Genomic DNA, 18,043 nt, shown 5'->3' with positions numbered 1-18,043 from the left:
TACGATTAGTTTGAATAAGGAATTTTTAGGGAAAATTACTTTTTAGTCCCTGAGGTTTAACGTAATTAACACTTCTGTCTCTCTATTTTGGCGACCCAACACTTAAGTCCCTCACTTTCTCTTCCGTCCAAATTCATAGTCCTTCCGTCCATTTAAACCGTTTGGTCAAAGAGTCAAAGGTGAGATGTGATAATTTTTTTCAAAAATACCCTTCTTTCAATGTGAAATTCCAGAAGAAGAAGAAGAAGAAGAAGAAAGAAGAAGAAGAAGAAGCTGCAGAAAGGGTAGGAAGAAGAAGAAGAAGAAGAAGAAGAAGAAGAAGAAGCTGCAGAAAGAGTAGGAAGAAGAAGAAGAAGAAGAAGAAGAAAGAAGAAGAAGAAGAAGAAGAAGCTGCAGAAAGAGTAGGAAGAAGAAGAAGAAGAAGATGAAGAAGAAAGAAGAAGATGAAGAAGAAGAAGTTGCAGAAAGGGTAGGAAGAAGAAGAAGAAGAAGAAGAAGAAGAAGAGGGTTAATTTTGTCAATTCACATGTTCCAAACGGCTATTTTGGACGGAAGGACTACGAATTTGGACAGAAAAGAAAGTGAGGGACTTAAGTGTTGGGTCGCCAAAATAGAGGGACAAAAGTGTTAATTATGTTAAACCTCATGGACTACAAAGTAATTTTCTCAATTTTTTATTATATATAAGCTAACGTTTCTCTTTTATTCATCTACATGTTTTAGTAAATTTAGTTATTAATCGTCATACAATTTTTAATCATAATTATATTATTATACTATACAATATTCTTAATTTTTTAATTATATACCTATTATATGGAGAGGCGAATCTAGGCATTTTTAAAATATTAGTTAGTGCTTATTTGAAAATTATTTAATTTAAGCATTCATTTAGCTTATAAAATCAAATATTTTATACTTTTTATTAAAAAATCCATTAATCTATTTTAAATATTTATATTATTTAGCTGATATAATTTTAAATATTTTTATTTTTTAATTTATGTAAATTTAAATAGTTATATTATCAAAATTAAAATAAGTAGCGGCTAATAGTTTATTTGTCAAATAAATTAAATAATTTAATTTTATAAAATATAAAAATATTTTATTCGAGTGATTTCAAAATTTTCCCATGAATAAAAACCCCAACCCCAATATCCTCACTCATATGTCCCTCTTCTTTTCTAAATTTTTTCAATCCATAAAATTTGTTTCTACTCTTAAGATTGCAACTCCATATACCCTACTCAAAATTTTCTTTTCTTTCTTTTCAACATATTTATAAAGTTATTTATTCATTGTTTAATTTATTTATATACAGCATTTTTTTATTATTATGGAATGATAATTACTGTTATTTATTTTAGTTTATATGATTGAAATTATATATTAGACAATTTAAATTTGAGAAAATAAATTTTAAATTCTAGAAAAAAATTATGAGTAATAGTTAAATTATTTAATGAGTTTTATGGACTTTTTAGATTTAAAAATAATAAATTTAATAGGTTATATTATTTAAAATTAAAAAATATATATATATCTTAAATATAGATAAAATCAATATAGTATTTTTATAGATAAATAGGTTAAATTATAAATTATAAAAAAATCACATTTTACATCAACAAATTAATTTAACTTGCAAAACTTTATTAATGTGATTTTTTACAATTGTTCTAATTAAACTTAATCTCAACATAAGAATGTTGGCTTTTATATGTATACGGATTCTCAAGTGGGTGGAATTAAAAATCTTATTAAGAAGATGGAATTGGATCTTCTAAAGATCTACCACATATTACAGGCTATTTACTAATTATATAGAGCTAGCTAGGATATGCAAAACATATATTTTATAATTTATTAAATACTAATACGTTCAAAAAATATTAATAATTATATGATGAGCAATTAATGAAAAATGTAACATGTATTAATTATTTATAAAAAAATCTTAATTATATTACTAACTGAATTATAATAAGTTATTCAAAAAAATCTAGCCTTTAATTCAAGAATTGGTTGAGGTACTAATAATTTTATTAGGAGCCATTAATGAAAAATATAATACACATTGGAGTTAAGATATGCATAGAACATTTAATTAATTTAAGTAGTAATTGAATCATTAAAAGCATATTGCTAAAATTATCTAGCACATGTTATGTACTACTTATCTAAGGTATGCAAAATTTACTTATGTTTAAATAAGCTGTGAGAATAAAAAGATAAATAATTTTACATAAAAAAAATTTAAAAATTTTAAAATTGATAAATTATTTTATAAATTAAAATTTTGGCATTTAGCATTTTGACTTGTTAATTCAAATGAGTTATTTTTTTTATTTAAATATATCTATATTTGTTTGAAAAGTGTCTCTACATTTATAATAATCAATAGATATATCTGTCTGAAAATATATTTTCAACGACCGCTAACAGTTACTCTAAATTCTATATATTTTTTCTTATTTTCGATAAAAAAAATAAGAAAATACTGCCCTGGCAGCATTTTCTCTATACAAAGTAGTGGCAGCAATTAACTTTAAAAAAAAAAAAAAAAAATTCACACTTCAAAAACCAATTTATTCAGCTGATGTCAAAAACCAATTTATACGGCTGATGTCAAAAGTATACAATAAAAAATTAGTACCAGTTTATACTATCTAGCACATGCTATGTACTAATTGTTTATATTAATTACATTCTTAATATTAATATTACGAAACTTGTACATATATTAGCACGAGTGCAAGCAGAATGTGAGGCTGTGAGAAAACCAGTCGTACTACTGCACATAATGAAGACGTCCACAACAGCTACTTGGAAATGGTTTCATAAGATCAGACCTATTTGGTTCGCATTTACAAATATCAAATTCACAACTAACAATCTCAATCAAAAAGAAGCGAGGAGACTGACAAAAACGAGATAAATAAGAAATTAAGAACATTTACACCATTACAGAGGGAAACTTCATTCTAAATTCTGGACAGTTTTCAATTCTTCTTCCGTTTTCTTCTCAAGAATGGCATTGCACTGAGACTTCTTACACTCGATTCCCCAGCATCTTTTTTTGAGCTTTCTGGCAAACTGACTTCGAAATGACCGCTAGTGTCTGTTGCATTTACACAACCCACACTCGACTCAGAATCAAAAGCATTTGTCTTTCCCCCATCTTGGATATCATTTGAACTTCTTTGGACCCTAGAAACTGATTGAACTGAAACCTTGCCACGGTCAGTTTCTTCCATAAGACCAGTGAAGTGAGATGAATCAACAGTTCCACATTCAGCAGCCATGGAGGGGCTATGACACGTGTCTTGGTGGGTAGCTGTCTCACTTTCATCCACACAAAACCCACCTCCCCTCATAAGGTAATCGTCAGAGACACCAGCTTCAGAGGGATAAGTATTTTTTGTCACACCAGCGTGACCACTTCCAGCTTCATCAGCTAAAAATCCCACTTCCTGTTCAAGATGGTCATCAAAGAAGTCATCGGGCAAAGGATCTAGACTCTGAGAAGTCATTTGTTCAGCATTTTCACTTGCCCCTTGAACTCCAGATACACCTGCTTCTAGTGCTCCCTCATTAGGCCTTGTATCACCCTCGCCTAATGACTGGTCCACGTCATCGATTTCCAAGTCATCCAGAGTGTAATTTACTGGCTTCCTTGAGCGCAAGGACTGGAATACAAGAATGAAAGTGGGTGAAGAGATGAACCCTTAAGACAGACAGATGAACAATATACAGCAAGTTCTCATCAAAAAGGACAATCACAGGATGCATATATTTTTGCATAGAGAACCATGTTGAATCCCATCAAGTTAAAAAGAAATGCAATGACAGCCAGCTTGCATAAGAGCCAGATTTATCACAGCCATCTGATTACGCTTAACAGTGTTCCCATAGTAACCCATAGCCAAAACAGGCTGCTGGTACAAAGAATGCATCATATAGAACTGGTTAATTTTTTTTATTCAGGGTTGGATATTCCTGCTTAACTAGAGAGAATCAAAGACTTTGTTCAGCTGTAATGCAGCATAATTAAGGAGAAGCAGGAACCCTCCAAATGTGAAGAACTTAATCCTTATGACTTAAAACAGAAGAACAGTGGCAAACAAAAAAGAAGCAATATGAACTTAGTAAACTAAAAGCCACCATAACATGTCAAACTTTCAAAAGTGTTCTATAATACCTCATTCTAAACGAAGAAAATCACGAAAGATTTTAGCTTACCCTTCGTACTTCTTGCACTCTCTCTGACTTCTCTACATGAACTTCCAACTCATCATCACCATCACTGACATCACCAGGGCTGGAGTCAGACTGTTCAAATCCAAGAGTTCCTCTTCCCCTGCCTTTTCCTCTTCCACAGCCTCTCCCTCTTTTTTTTCCATCCCCACGTGATCCTTTATGGGTGCTTTGCCCGCTTTCTTCCTGCCACTGATGTCCTGGGTTCTCCACTTCAGATGAAACAGGTGCTCCAGCAGATTTTTCCAAAGATTTCATCTTATTGCTGCCTCCCTTTGCTCTCTTGGAAGGTCTCTCTGGTTTCGCATCACCAGATTCACCAGGCCTTATCATTCTATTCTTTTTGCTTTTATAATTCCCAGCATCATCCATCAATTCTGAGGACTGATTTCCTGTGATCCCTTTGACAGCTTTCTTGATTCTCTTACTGCGTATTTTTGCAAATCTTTCATTGAAAGTGTAAAAGGCTTCCAACCGTAGTTGAGTCTCGAATCAAACAGGCAACAGCAAAAAGTTATCAGCATCTTTTTACAAATAACAAATGAAGTTACAAAGGCTTTTTATATATATATATATTTTTTTTTTTTTTTGAGGGGGGGGGAAGGGAGTGTGAGAGAGACTAACCTCATGTTTATTGTACTCTTTCAGAACAGGCAATAGCAACTCATCTGACTTCTGAATACCCCAACCAAATTTTTCCCAGCATAATCTGTACATGACCATGGTAAGCAGTATCAGAAGGGCATGAAGATGATAATAGTAAATCTTCTCCAAAGCATATCTCAAATTAAGCAAACAGGAATTTTCACAGCATAGGGATGTTTATAGTAGATGTAGACAGTGTTATTAAGGCACCAGGCTGGGTGAGAAGCACCACTCCCTCCCCTCGCTTGACTGGGGTGACACGCCCTTCAAAGAGGCGACTGCCCTCTCACCTGGCACCAGAGGCATCGCCTCAATGAAATAACGGCTTTCTTTTTGGTCTATAAAAATGCTTTTAAACAACAAAACAAAAGCCCTAGCCTCTCCCAATTTGTTCAAACAGCAGCCAACTGGTATGGCACTCTTTTCTCCCTCTTTCTATCTCTCTCTCCTCTTCTTCTGCTTACTTCCTCTTTCTCTTCCTCTCTTCTCCCTGCTAGACCTGGCACAGCAGCAGCAGATTCCTTTTTTTTATTATTATTTTCTCTCTTTTTCTCCTCTCCTATTTTCTCCCCTTTTCTTCCTCCCTTCCTAAAATAGCACTATGGCAGCATATTTTTATTTTAATTACTATGTATGAATGTATAGTTATGTAATTTAAGCTATAGCGCCTCACTTCAAAAAGGCCCTAACGTCTTGTCTCTTGCCTTAATAACACTGATAGCAGATAACATTCACGCATACCAGAAACATGTATTAAGTCATTGCTAGCATGACTACTACCAAAGCAAATGCAGCAGGGAAAAGCTAATTCAAGACATACAGTAATTTGATGTGGACCCAAGCCTACGACCTTGCATATGAAAATTCAGGAAAACCACAGCCAAGTTGACTTACCTGCCAAGAACTTGATGATCTGGCTTTCCCCAAGTGAAAAGCTCAGTTGATTTGTCCACTTGTGGACAAGAATATGCAGAAATGACTACTTCACTTGGAAAAGATGAAGGAATATGCCAGTTCTTGCTCACATTTCTCTGTGAAAATTAAATTTTTGAGAGTACTCAGAAAGAGATGGTGATGATTTCATTATAAAATTTATACCATGAAGGAAATCCTGCAGTGGAAACAGAAAACTTACATGCTTATCCATGAAAATCTGCTTTATCTCTTGAATGTGATCTGCAGATTGTTCACCCTCATGACATTGATTAATGTTCTGGTTAAATGAATTAATCCCTTCAATATTGCTATTTGCACAATTCGAATCATTGCCACCAACTTTTGACCCTCGTTTTCTCACACTTGAATCATTTTGTGCACCTAACTTCCCCAGAATGCTTGGATCTGGGGACTCGATCCACTCTCGGAATTTCTTAAGGCCATCCTCTTCAGGAAATGCATTCACAACTTCAATAGCATTAACAATGCCAATCCCACTACAGGAAAAAAATATCCCATAGAAGTTAAGAAATCACCAAACTTAGCAATGCATGAAAAATGGTTCCTAATCTCCCACCACGAATAACCGGAAGTAATATCATATGAGCAAGACAACAAAATGGGTTTTCTTACACACTTGAAAAACCAAAATACTTGCTGTCAATTACCTAATACCCTCAGTATAATCACTTCCAAGAAGTAGAGCCATGCGAATTAGTTTTTCTCTGGTTAGGCCTAGCTCCTTTTCAATATCCTGAGACAAAAATGCATGAGCCTAAAAGAGAAAATATAAGAATCCCAAGTGGTTGAGGTTGGAGGCTTATCACGCATTAAATAAAATATATATATATATATATATAAATTGCAAATCCATGTTGCGAATTCATGAGCAAACATATCACACACCATAAAGATTGTTAAAATTTTAGGGGAAAAATAGCATCACAAAAGGAACTTTATGTAGATAATAATTTGCAGATGATGCTGAAATGAATCCCAGGTGTGTTTGGGAGAGGGAGGAGGAAGGCAAAGACTCCAATAATTCTGCTAAGCAAACCTTCATGAAGTATGTTTCAACATATTTGCGGTCGTCAAATATATTCTTGTACACATTTCGTGCCCCAAACAAGAACACGTCGGAATCGTCAGTAACAACACCATCGACAAGATTTGCTTGTTCCATGTAAGCACATTGAGCTTCTGCTTCCATAGGTGCTATAATATATGGTAAGCCAAACATCTGCAGCAGCTCCTGCATATAATAGAACACAGACATGTTCAGTTATTATAACCAAAGAACAACTTATAATGAATTATGTGTGTTTGACAAAAAAGCTATTATTAATCCAATGAACGACATCAAACGAAAAACCATAGCCTAACAAGACGGCCTCAGAAATCAAACTACACTCGTAATGAACAAGCTAAAGTCTTATAGTTTTAAAGTCATGATAACAAATCCAACTTAGAATTTCCTTCAGCTTCATGAATGTGAAGAGTGTAAAGCTAGAAACCCAAAACCCTGCGGCATTTTTGTCATTGCACAATGATCACGGTTCATTACCATATGAAGAGCACAATAACCACTTCTAGCAACTTATACCTTAGTCTTCAGTAGTTTATGATGGTAATATAAATGGGTTATGTTCTAGATTTATTAAATTTTAATGAAATATTTTAAATATTTAAACATAGGGGAACAGTCTATCAAATATTCAACTCCATTTCTCTTTTAGAAGACACTGAAAATAGTACACAAGCATGCTGTTCAACCATTTCATGTTCACAAACTTATGCATTTAGGATAAGACACCCAAGAAGAAGACGAGAATCCTGTTTGCAATACTTTCATGTGAAAGGTAAAGACTGCAAAAGAATCAACCATATGCCTCAATATCAATTGTTGGAGGTTGAAAGAATAACAGATAAATAACCTTATGCTGAAAACCACTTTAGAAAAAAATACTTGTTCAGCAGATTGATATTATAAACATGTGATAGAAATAAGTCATCTTGAAGTTGGTGCACATACCTGACATTCTCCAAACATCTCACTGCTAACTGATTCTGCATTGCGTTCCTGCTTTTTCTGTTCATCTCCTAGATTTGTAAATTCTTTACCAAGATTCAATATTTCTTCCTGCAAACTGGCCTCCGAGATGCCAGCCTGTAGATTCTCATTTCTTCCAAATTTATTCATGTAGTGCTCTTTTTCATCTACTTCATGATCAGAATTTCTTTTTCCATCCAAATTTGGTTCAACATCAGTGCCAGTTGTTGAAGCTTTCGATAACTCAGTAACATACATGGATGGGTTGGATATTTCAATAGGTTGATAAGATGGTTCAGTTTTTTTCTCCTCATTGACCAACATGGATGGTTCTGCTTTCATTTTGTTTAGTTCATCATCAATTGGTATAGGAGAAGATACGCCACCAAATAATGCTCCAGAAACACGAGAAGCATCACCTGAATGCATTTCACTTGTAGATAATCCAATCTCCTGAACAAAAGTATGTGAAAATTGATTCACCATCACATGGACATCCCTTACTTCCAAAGGTGCAGCTGGTTCTACAGATGGCATTTCTCCAAACAGACAGCCCCCTACACTTGTAGCTTCATTTGATTGTCCAGCATCTGAACCCAGATTTCTTGTACATGATTTATTTGGTAGGAAGGACATGTTATTAGGAACACAAGTTTCATCCTTCAACTGCCTGTCTGAAGAAGAACAGACCTGAGAGACATGAATTTGACCCATGCTGTCAAGCTTCCTAACTGCCACAATTTCAGGAAAAGGTTTATGTTGTTGGGCAGCATTCTCGTCAACAAGATTTCGCCCACCAGTATTATCTTCTTGATCAAGGAATACGATACCTTTGTAAGCATTTTCTTTCGAGCATACTAAATTTTCAAGCAAAGTTGGTTCTTGATTTAATTTTTCACACCCCAAATCCTCAAGACTTCTCCTTATTGCTTCTTGCAAATCTGCCTCCTCCTCCAAATAACCTTTGGAAGCTGGTTTTCCTGATTCAGATGGGAGTGAGGAATCATGAACATTGCAAACTCCCTCTTCCCAATCCACTTCACTATCATCACTAGTGTTGCTTTCCTTAGGAGGAGGATTAGTTTCTAATGTAATACCATTAGAACTATTACCTCTTCCTTCAATAACTCCTTCCCCCCGATCACTATCTGAAGCAGAATAAGCAGACTGACTTCTGGATGGACCACTGCCAGCAGAAGCAATCTTAATAGGTTGTCCTGCTACTAAAGAAGTAAATATGTTGTCATCACTGTCCACACACTTACTTTCATCATTAAAATCAACATCAAAAGATATATGTATAGATTTCTCATTATCTAAGATGGACAGCCCATCTCTATCAATTAAATTAACAGTGTCACCACAGTTGTTGAGTGAAACTTTTACGTGCCGTTTCTTACTGGGGATTCTTTTTGAAGAACCAACATTCTGTTTATCGAGCTCAGAGTGAGAAGCTGCACTCTTCATTGCATGTATTCTCTCTTGTTCAATTTCTTTCATTAAATCCAAGTTCCTTTGCAAATCACGGGTCATGCACATCCCCATAGCCCTCACTCTACTAACTCGAACATTACCCCTTTCATCTAGATATGTCCCAATATCTTCATCAAATACCCTTGTAGATTCATCCTGCAGCATTCCTATAGCAGTATTGGAAGCAACATGATCCACAGAATCTGAAGGACATTGCCCTGTTGGTGTCTGTTGTTTCTTATTTCCATTTCTCTGCATTCCAGCAGATGTAAACAATCTAACACGCGTAACAAAGTAATTATCAATGAGAGACTATTAACTGAAAGTGCACAGAATCAAGGTGCATGCCATAAACCTAAAAGTTAGATATTTCGAACTGTCATCATGCATACATGGGATAACTATTCCTTTAAAGAAATTTTTTTGTTCCACAGGGGTTAAGCATATTTAATGTATAAAACAATGAAACACTAATACTTACTGCTTGTCCCCTGTAAAGGATGATGAGAAGATAAATTCTCTGTTGGCTTCAGAAGCTATCCGTGAAGTCTGAACTCCACCTACATCTTGCCCAGCAGCAGCTTTCTGCACTTGATCTATTTCCCGGCGGAAAGCAACAGTTTTAAGGTAGGCCTCAATTTGCAGCTCAGAAAATTTTTCAGGTGCCTAGATGAGCGCAAAATATAACCAATAAGATATATCCAGAAGAACTAAAAGGAGACCCTTATTAATGAGCAAGACAACATTACAAACAGAAATATCCCTGGTTTAGAAAACAGAGAACTCCTTATTGGATGACTAATTGTGAAGTTGCACCAGCACAAACTAATACCAATCAGTCCACAATCCTCACTTGAAATATCATAAAATAATACAAAATATCCACAGTTCATTGATAAAACATAATAAAGAGCCCAACATTCAAGAACAGACCTTCTTGACTTTTTGGTATCTTTGTCTATTTTCAGCCATCAACCTCTCCCTCATCTACATAATAGAAAATAAACATCTATCGTCACAAGAAAATATAACAGAGAGGACTTATCTGAAAACTCTATCTGATAAGGAATAATGAGTTACAAGTGCAATCTACCTGAACAAGAAGATCGAGCTGCATTGATGGTGGCAAAGCTGCTAATACAGCAGGATCAACTTTTCCACACATTGCCGGCTGCAAAGTAAATGCAGGACAACCACCATGAAATATTGACAAATGGAAACGCAGTCCAACATATGTACAGAATGAAAACATACAGGAGTCAGAACTTCACCAGCCCAAAATGGAAGTCTACCTTATGACCAACACACAGTATTTACACTGGTTTTTCATGTTTGTATTTACAAATTAAAAAAAATAATTAAAAAAAAAAACATCATATGGCTTAGTAGTCAATTCTTTTGGTGTCCCACTTTTTCTCGAGTTAACCAGAAAGGGTTAATTACATAATGCACAATTTTATGGAATTCGCTGGGGATCTCCACCAGAAGCAGAACCTCGCATTTACTAGATATGGGAATTAAACCCATGAATGCCACCTAAGATTTTCTTGACTGTACCAATCAGATTAAGCTTGCCTGGTTCATGTGTAATTTTTTATGAACTTGAATCTCACAAGTCAACAGCCTGTGAACCAGTTTATAACATTTTCAATATTTGCTAAACTTATATTACTAAGCTCAGCAAACAAACAATATATTCAACCAGCCAAACTAAATTCTAAAAATACAAATGCTAAAATCTACACTAGCTTATTAGAAAGATAATTCTCCAGATGCATGAACTTACCAGTATCATTTCTTCCTCCTCATCTCCACTTCCCTCCTCAAAAGGAATTGCAGCAGCAGACAGTGAGGCACTCTTGGTTAAACTCTCATCTTCCTCAATCGCAATAGATGCTGCCAACCTATAATTAATTCATCAAAACAATCACTGGAATATTTGATCAGTGCTAAGAAATACTGCAATTGCAACCATGCAAGCATCTTACATTTCATCTAACTTTTCCTGGTTGTAATTCTCTGCTACCACACTACTCCCCTCTAAATTACTCCCTTCTGTATCTGTTAGATCTATCAAATTTCTCTTCTGATCTTTCTGGTCTACAATATCCTTTGTCAATAAAGAGAAGAAATTAAATTATTAACATCACTTCACCATAAAGAACCCAAAGTAAGAAAGTACCAATCAGCCAAGACACAGCAAAAGTTCAACCTTTGGCTACATAAAATGGTGCTTCTCCAAATTAAATGATGTTATTTGTCTCAAGCTTCCTAATATTAAGTGACATTGTTTGCCTCATCTTACAGCCTAATGGAGAAACTAGGTGGTCAATTCCCATAATCTATATTTTATGCTACTATTAACAAAAAAATTAGGACTAGAAATAGCATAGGTAGAGCTTAGCAGAAATAAAACACAAACCCTCCTCAACAAGTCATGTCAAAGGAAATCATATGATATCACGTAAACTAACTCCACATCCTAAGACGATCAGAAATTCAAACAGTAAAGTGTTAAAGTCAAACTCGATTTTGTTTAAGCACAAGCAAAAACTCTTTTAGGTATTATTCAATAACTTATTTTGTTTAGGCACACATACCAACTATTAAAGTATGTCTGAGAATACAAGGGACAAACAACAATAAGAAAAAATTAAGGAAAGAAAAAAGAGAATGAAATAAAAGCAAGGATCACATATACTTGTAATTCTAGGTCAAAGCAAATCCAGAATGCCATACATGTATACCACTGTGATTGAGCTCAAGCAGTCAACTTCTTTTAGATATAATAGCTGATTACAATATTTCAAAATTTATATATACATATTTCAATGTAAGATAAACTCAATTAGACTAGGCATTGAAGAACTGACCTTGACATCTTTATTATCTTTTCTGTTTTCCACCATTGAACTTTGTCTCATCTAGAAGAAGGAAAAAGAGAAAGCATAAGAAAACAGAACTGATAAGAACCTGCAACATAATACGTGAACTCACCAAAAGGCTAAGTTGCATTGAAGGAGGCAAAGCAGACAAGACAGCTGAATCAACATTCCCATCCATTGCTGGCTGGAAGAAGTTACAGCAATTAGGAACAAGTTGAATTTTGAACAAGTCCATATGATATTTTCTAAGTATCTGTACTATGACATACAAGAAGAAAGAAAATAATTGAAAGATTTAATCATCTTAAATTATCCACAATTTTCAACAAATTTGCACAGATCAGGCTACGAAAATTAGCTGAATTATACAATGGCTTGCAAACTTGCCATAATTGGCAATTCTATAAAATTGTAGAACAAATCAACTATTAAACAAACCTGTTAAGATGGAAAATCTAACAACAGCTGTAACAGTAAAGAAAAAAAGGAAGCAAAAGTAAAACTTGCAAGTTCTTATACATGCAATAAAAAATTTTTAAAAAAAAAGGGAGAGAGAGAATTTGAGAGAAAGATTCTCCTTTTGCCTAAAAAAGCGACAGTAAAGTTTACCAATATGATCTCTTCATTTTCATCACTATCCTCTGCCTCCATGGCAGGAGCTGCAGCATCAGAAGTTGATGCATTGTTATTTAGATGCCCATCTTCCTCAGCCACAATAGATGCAGCCAACCTAAATCAACCAATTAAAACAATCAACAAGGGTACCAAACCTAAGTCAAAATTGTGCTCACAAGTACAACCATGTAATGCCTTACATTTCATCCAACTTTTCTTGATCATAACTCTCTACATCAGTATTCTGTAGATTGCTCTCCTCCTCTTGTTTTTGATCAGACAACAACTTCTTACCTTTAGAATCATTCTTCTGCTTTTTTCTCTGATTCTCAAGATCCTTTGCCAATTCTTTTAGCCTCATCGTCTTGAGCTATTAGCCCAAAACAAAAATCAAATAGAAATGAATCACAAATTACAAAACCACATATCAAAATGAAATGAAAAATTCTACTCTTGCACAAAAGAAAATCCAAAAATATAAAGAAACCAACTTAAACTGGTGCATTGTGCAAGTCAATATTGGTTTCTGTTCCTTAAACTATAAGGCAAGAGTTGCATCCAATAAGTTCAGCAAAATTCCAGTTCTCAACAAATAATTACAACAAACCACCAACTATTAATCTATTCATCAAAATTCGAGGAACTTTCAAGATACAACGAACTCACATGATTAAGGAGCAATTTCTCGGCGGTTTTGCGAATCTTAGCCTGGGCATTCTCACGCTGCCTCCGTCTGGCAATCACGGTGCGCCGCTTTAGAGCAGGTGTGGCACCGTCGAAGACGAACACAGGCTTAGTCCTCAAATACAAGAGCTTGCAAATTCGTCGAAAGAACCCTAGCAAATGTGCGCTCCGTACCATCTCACCCTTCTCGTCCCTCATCGCTTTCATGAACTGGACAATCCATATACTCGCATCTACAAGACAATCAAAAAGATAAAAAATAAATAAATAAATAAATAAAAAATTAGGTGGACTGAAATTTGATTAATTTTGATTTCAAGGTAAGGACGGTAGGCAGCACCGATTGCGAGCTTTTTTCCGGAGAGTGTTTCGACGGATACGCGGCGGCCGACGGGAGCGAGAAGGTCCCACAAACCATGGACTCCCATTTCAGTTCAGTCCTGGTTCGTTTTTTTTGTTTCTTCCGTCTTTTTGGATTATGTGGAGTGGTGAGAAACTGAGATACAGACCACGGACATTCGAGCTTCATTTATATATGATGACTTTTTGCTGTTGCCGCCAAAGAAATGAACGAAATGATTATTAGGATGCGAAAATTACTTCTAATATACAGTTTAAATAATTTAATATTTACAATATAAATTATTAAACACTCAAAAAGTTAACCTTGTACCAATACATCTGAATATTTTTAATCTGGTGAAAATATATTTGAGTATTTAAATAAATTTGAAATATTTCAGAGATTATATTTTCACAATTCTCATTTCAAAAAAAATATAGATTATTAAATTATTTAAACTATATATTAAAATTATAATATTATTATAAATATTAAATTAATTTAATAATTTATAGTGATATTATAATTTTAATAATATATTTTATTTATAATTGAAAATATAGATTATTAAATTATTCAAACTATATATTAAAATTATAATATTATTATAAATATTAAATTAATTTAATAAATTTGTAGTGATATTATAATTTTAATAATATATTTTATTTATAATTTTGATAAAATTATATATATAATTGTAATATTATTTAATTATTAAATATTTTTTAATTATTTTTATAACAATTTAAAATTTGTTTAAAAAATACTTTATTTAAAATTTTATTTTATTAATATTGTGGGTGAGAGAATTTTTAAATTTTGAAAATATTTAATTAATTATTATTTTATTAATAAATAATATAATACAAATTGATTTCAAAAAAAAATAATATAAATATAATAATAATGTTGAGTTTTATTATAATTATATTATTTTAAAATAGTATTTTTAAAATATAGTAATATTTAATTGATTTATATATTTATTATTTTATTATATTATTTTATCATATATGAGCATTTCCGTAATTTTTTACTTTTAATTTTTATATATTGAATTATAATGTTTTAAAAAAATTATTTATATGTTCTACCATCATAAATTAAATTATTAAATTTATTCGATTAGATATATATCAGTATTAAATTATTTAAATTCATTTCAAAAAAATTATTTAAATTATAAAATAATTAATATTATTTTAAATAATTATTCTATAAATAGATATGTAAATAAATTAGGGGAGTTAAAGTTAATATTTGAAATTCAAATGAAATTATTGTGTAAAATAATTTGTATGGATTTGAATTATTTTAAAAAATTAAAAATTAATTTATAATTTTCATTTTAAAGTAAAAAAAAATAAAAAAGTAGCAATAGTGCAACATACCGCTCCCCCTCATGCGCTCTCTGCCCTCTCTCTCTCTTTCTTTTTTTCTCTCCTTTCTATTTTCACCGATCATTATTCCATCACCGCTGATAATTCAGAAAATCCTGACTAGGTGTAGCTCTAGCGACTCTCCCATGACCAGAACGATGTCGGATTCCGGCGCAAAAAACGAAAAAATCATGAAAAGAGAAAATGATTTTCTAAATTTTGAAATCTCATATTTTGCAATTCGGCCATCCGATTAAAGTGATTCTAGTGGCTATGGAGTCTTAGTAAAGAGACCTTTCTAATGGAACCAATTTCACCGAATTTGGTTCTCATTTCTAGCGCCAGTGAAGAGCAATCAACCAGCTGCTGGTTTTAACGATCAAACTCAATAATTATGTTCTATGTTCTACACGCTTTGATTTGACACCTAATGTGTCTTGATCGGACATTGCATGACGAAGGACCTAAATGGATAGACGAGATTAATTTGATTGATATTGAGCGATCGAAAAAGAATTTCGACAAACCGTCTTTGGATCTATGACCGGTGAATCTTGGACATTTCAAAAATATATTCGGATCATCAATAACTCACTAATGCCTGGGATTGGATTTTTCAACAAACCAAGGCATCCAGCAGACCATTTTAGAAAGTGCTGTTGTTTATAGTTATCTCCACCAATTTCAAATGCTCTGGACACATTTCAAGGGTAAATTTTTGCAAAGGTAGCCGGTATCGATCGACTGATTCTTTCCAGTCAAGCCAATAATAGTAGGGTTGTCAAATCTTTGAGTTAGATGTTAAATATTTTTACAAATTTTAATATTCTTTATATATATTTGATATGCCCATGCATCATGAGTTATATGTATAATTTAATTATATATATTAGGAATATTCTAATTGTTGCATATTTATTTATTGCCATTATTTGTGGATGTTGTTTTGGAGATAACTTGGAGCCGAGTGCATAAGTATATATGTGGTGTATGATGGATATGATTTGGATGTGATATGAATCCAATAGGGCAGATTTGTAACAATGGTGTGGAGCAATCTTATATTATTCAAATGGATTTAAAAAAAGTTCAAAGTCATATTCATATGATCCAAATGCACTCGGAGTGTGCTTCAATTTATATGGGACAAATTTGGTGCAACATTTGCAATTATGGATTTAAGGATTATAATCAAGTCTATGGGCCAAAGTTATATAAAAGGAAGCCTAAAGTGAAGATCAAGGAAAGCTTTTATAAAGATTCAAGTCCATTGGGCCTAATTAGAAGGTGTACAAGTCTATTAAACCAAGTGGGCAAATTTGAAGGAATATGTGCAATGCATGTGCAACTTAAGGAGTATGTGCACAACTCATGGGCTGTAACGACCCGAGAACCGGACCGCTACCGGCGCTAGAGTTCAGATCAACTTAAGGTCGCCAGAACCCGTAACAAACCTACTATACATCCTATTACACCTGATAAAATCCCATACATGATCACATGAAAACATAAAGTTAAGCATTCCATGAACCAAGGCTCGACCTGTGCATATATCAAAACTGAAAACATAAAACCTATATAAAACTCATACTAGAGCCCTCATCAAATGCTCCAATAGGGTAAACACACATGTCTCAAGCTTAGTTCAAACATAAACTCATACTTAAAACTTTTACATAAAAATCATGTAATCAGGGATTACAAGGACAAAAATTAGGGCAAAACACAATTCTAAAATCATAAATCAATACATGTCCACATCTATACTATTACAATGGACTATACCAGTTGACGGGTGCCGAATCCATCAATTTAAAATTTACTTCCTTTTTCTTGATTGATAAGAACTTGTAGATAGGATAAGTGAGTATCCTATTTAATTTAGATGACCAATTTAAAATAGAATAGTAGTTTAATACAAAAAGTGAGAAGAAGAGAGTTTTTTGATGAAAGTGATTTTGCCTTGGACAAGCAAAAAAAAAACTTAAAAGAAAAATAATAAATAATGCAATTGAAATTGATGAAACAAATAATTAAAAAAACTTTCAACTGAAGGTAATCAAATTGAGGTATTTTGCAGTTGATCATTGGTTAGAAAAAAAATATTTCATATTATTATCTATTGTTTGGTTATAGTGGTCAAACACGCGAATCCCATCAATTCTTCCTTATGAATAATTAATCCGTTTCGCGCTTAAATTAATTCCTAGTTAACTAACAACTCCAACACGTGTGTAGATTTAATTAATCAAGTGCATTAAGAGAGAAGAACCCAAACTTGATCAATAAAAACACGCGTTTTATTTAAATCAAATCTACTAATTTCTTAATATAAACTAATATATTAATTGCTACTTGTTATTAACCCAATTAAAATTTAATTAGATTAATTAGCAATATGTTATCTTCCCAAGAGATTCAATGGACCCCTTGAATTCTCAAGAAAACAACAATGGAGGTGGTGTTCCTCGAATTCAGAAATTAATAGAAAATAGAAATAAGATGAAGAGAATTAAAGTGCATAACCTCACAACTTGAACAAACCTCAATTTAATTTAACCTTCAACCGAAAAATAATTGTTTAGCCACTCATGGCCATAATAAAATTATAACAACTAAGCAAAAGAAGAAAAAAAAATGGACAAGAGAGTGGGGGGCAGCAAGAGAGGAACTGAGAGTGAGAGATAGAATATGATTCCCTAAGTTTAATGCTAGGAGCCTTTATATAGGCACAAAAAGATAAAACTTAATAATTTAAAATAAAATCTAC

General features: G+C 33.0%; 1 protein-coding gene across 3 annotated transcripts; it reads right to left on the bottom strand.

Annotated features, from left to right (window-relative positions):
* Positions 1-2,769: 2,769 nt before the first annotated feature.
* LOC110600928 (DNA repair protein UVH3) lies at positions 2,770-14,065 on the bottom strand. 3 transcript variants are annotated; one of them, XM_043950986.1, is made up of 19 exons: positions 13,889-14,065; positions 13,531-13,781; positions 13,065-13,234; positions 12,859-12,979; positions 12,362-12,433; positions 12,238-12,288; positions 11,353-11,474; positions 11,151-11,268; positions 10,458-10,535; positions 10,298-10,351; positions 9,846-10,030; positions 7,874-9,641; positions 6,899-7,093; positions 6,510-6,616; positions 6,041-6,338; positions 5,800-5,936; positions 4,885-4,969; positions 4,246-4,746; positions 2,770-3,692 (listed from the first exon to the last, which is right to left on the bottom strand). In XM_043950986.1, exons 1-19 carry the CDS (start codon positions 13,974-13,976, stop codon positions 3,006-3,008), a joined length of 5,088 nt encoding a protein of 1,695 aa, XP_043806921.1. In that variant the 5' UTR covers positions 13,977-14,065; the 3' UTR covers positions 2,770-3,005. The 3 variants fall into 3 exon arrangements, with proteins under 3 accessions (XP_043806921.1, XP_021593555.1, XP_043806922.1); XM_021737863.2 differs by having other exon boundaries at positions 6,510-6,595; XM_043950987.1 differs by lacking the exons at positions 11,353-11,474; positions 13,065-13,234; positions 13,531-13,781; positions 13,889-14,065 and having other exon boundaries at positions 12,859-12,885.
* Positions 14,066-18,043: the final 3,978 nt, after the last annotated feature.

Source organism: Manihot esculenta, chromosome 15, assembly GCF_001659605.2.
Source record: "Manihot esculenta cultivar AM560-2 chromosome 15, M.esculenta_v8, whole genome shotgun sequence".
Classification (NCBI taxonomy): domain Eukaryota; kingdom Viridiplantae; phylum Streptophyta; class Magnoliopsida; order Malpighiales; family Euphorbiaceae; genus Manihot; species Manihot esculenta.
The sequence above is the reverse complement of the archived record's forward strand: the minus strand, read 5'-3'. Positions and strand labels throughout refer to the sequence as shown.

Coding starts and splice junctions, on each gene's coding strand:
- LOC110600928 (XM_043950986.1), bottom strand. CDS start 13,976: ATGGGAGTCCATGGTTTGTGGGACCTTCTCGCTCCCGTCGGCCGCCGC. Junction 10,031..10,297: donor GATACCAAAAAGTCAAGAAG/GTCTGTTCTTGA, acceptor GCGCTCATCTAG/GCACCTGAAAAATTTTCTGA. Junction 4,747..4,884: donor AAGAGTACAATAAACATGAG/GTTAGTCTCTCT, acceptor GTTTGATTCGAG/ACTCAACTACGGTTGGAAGC.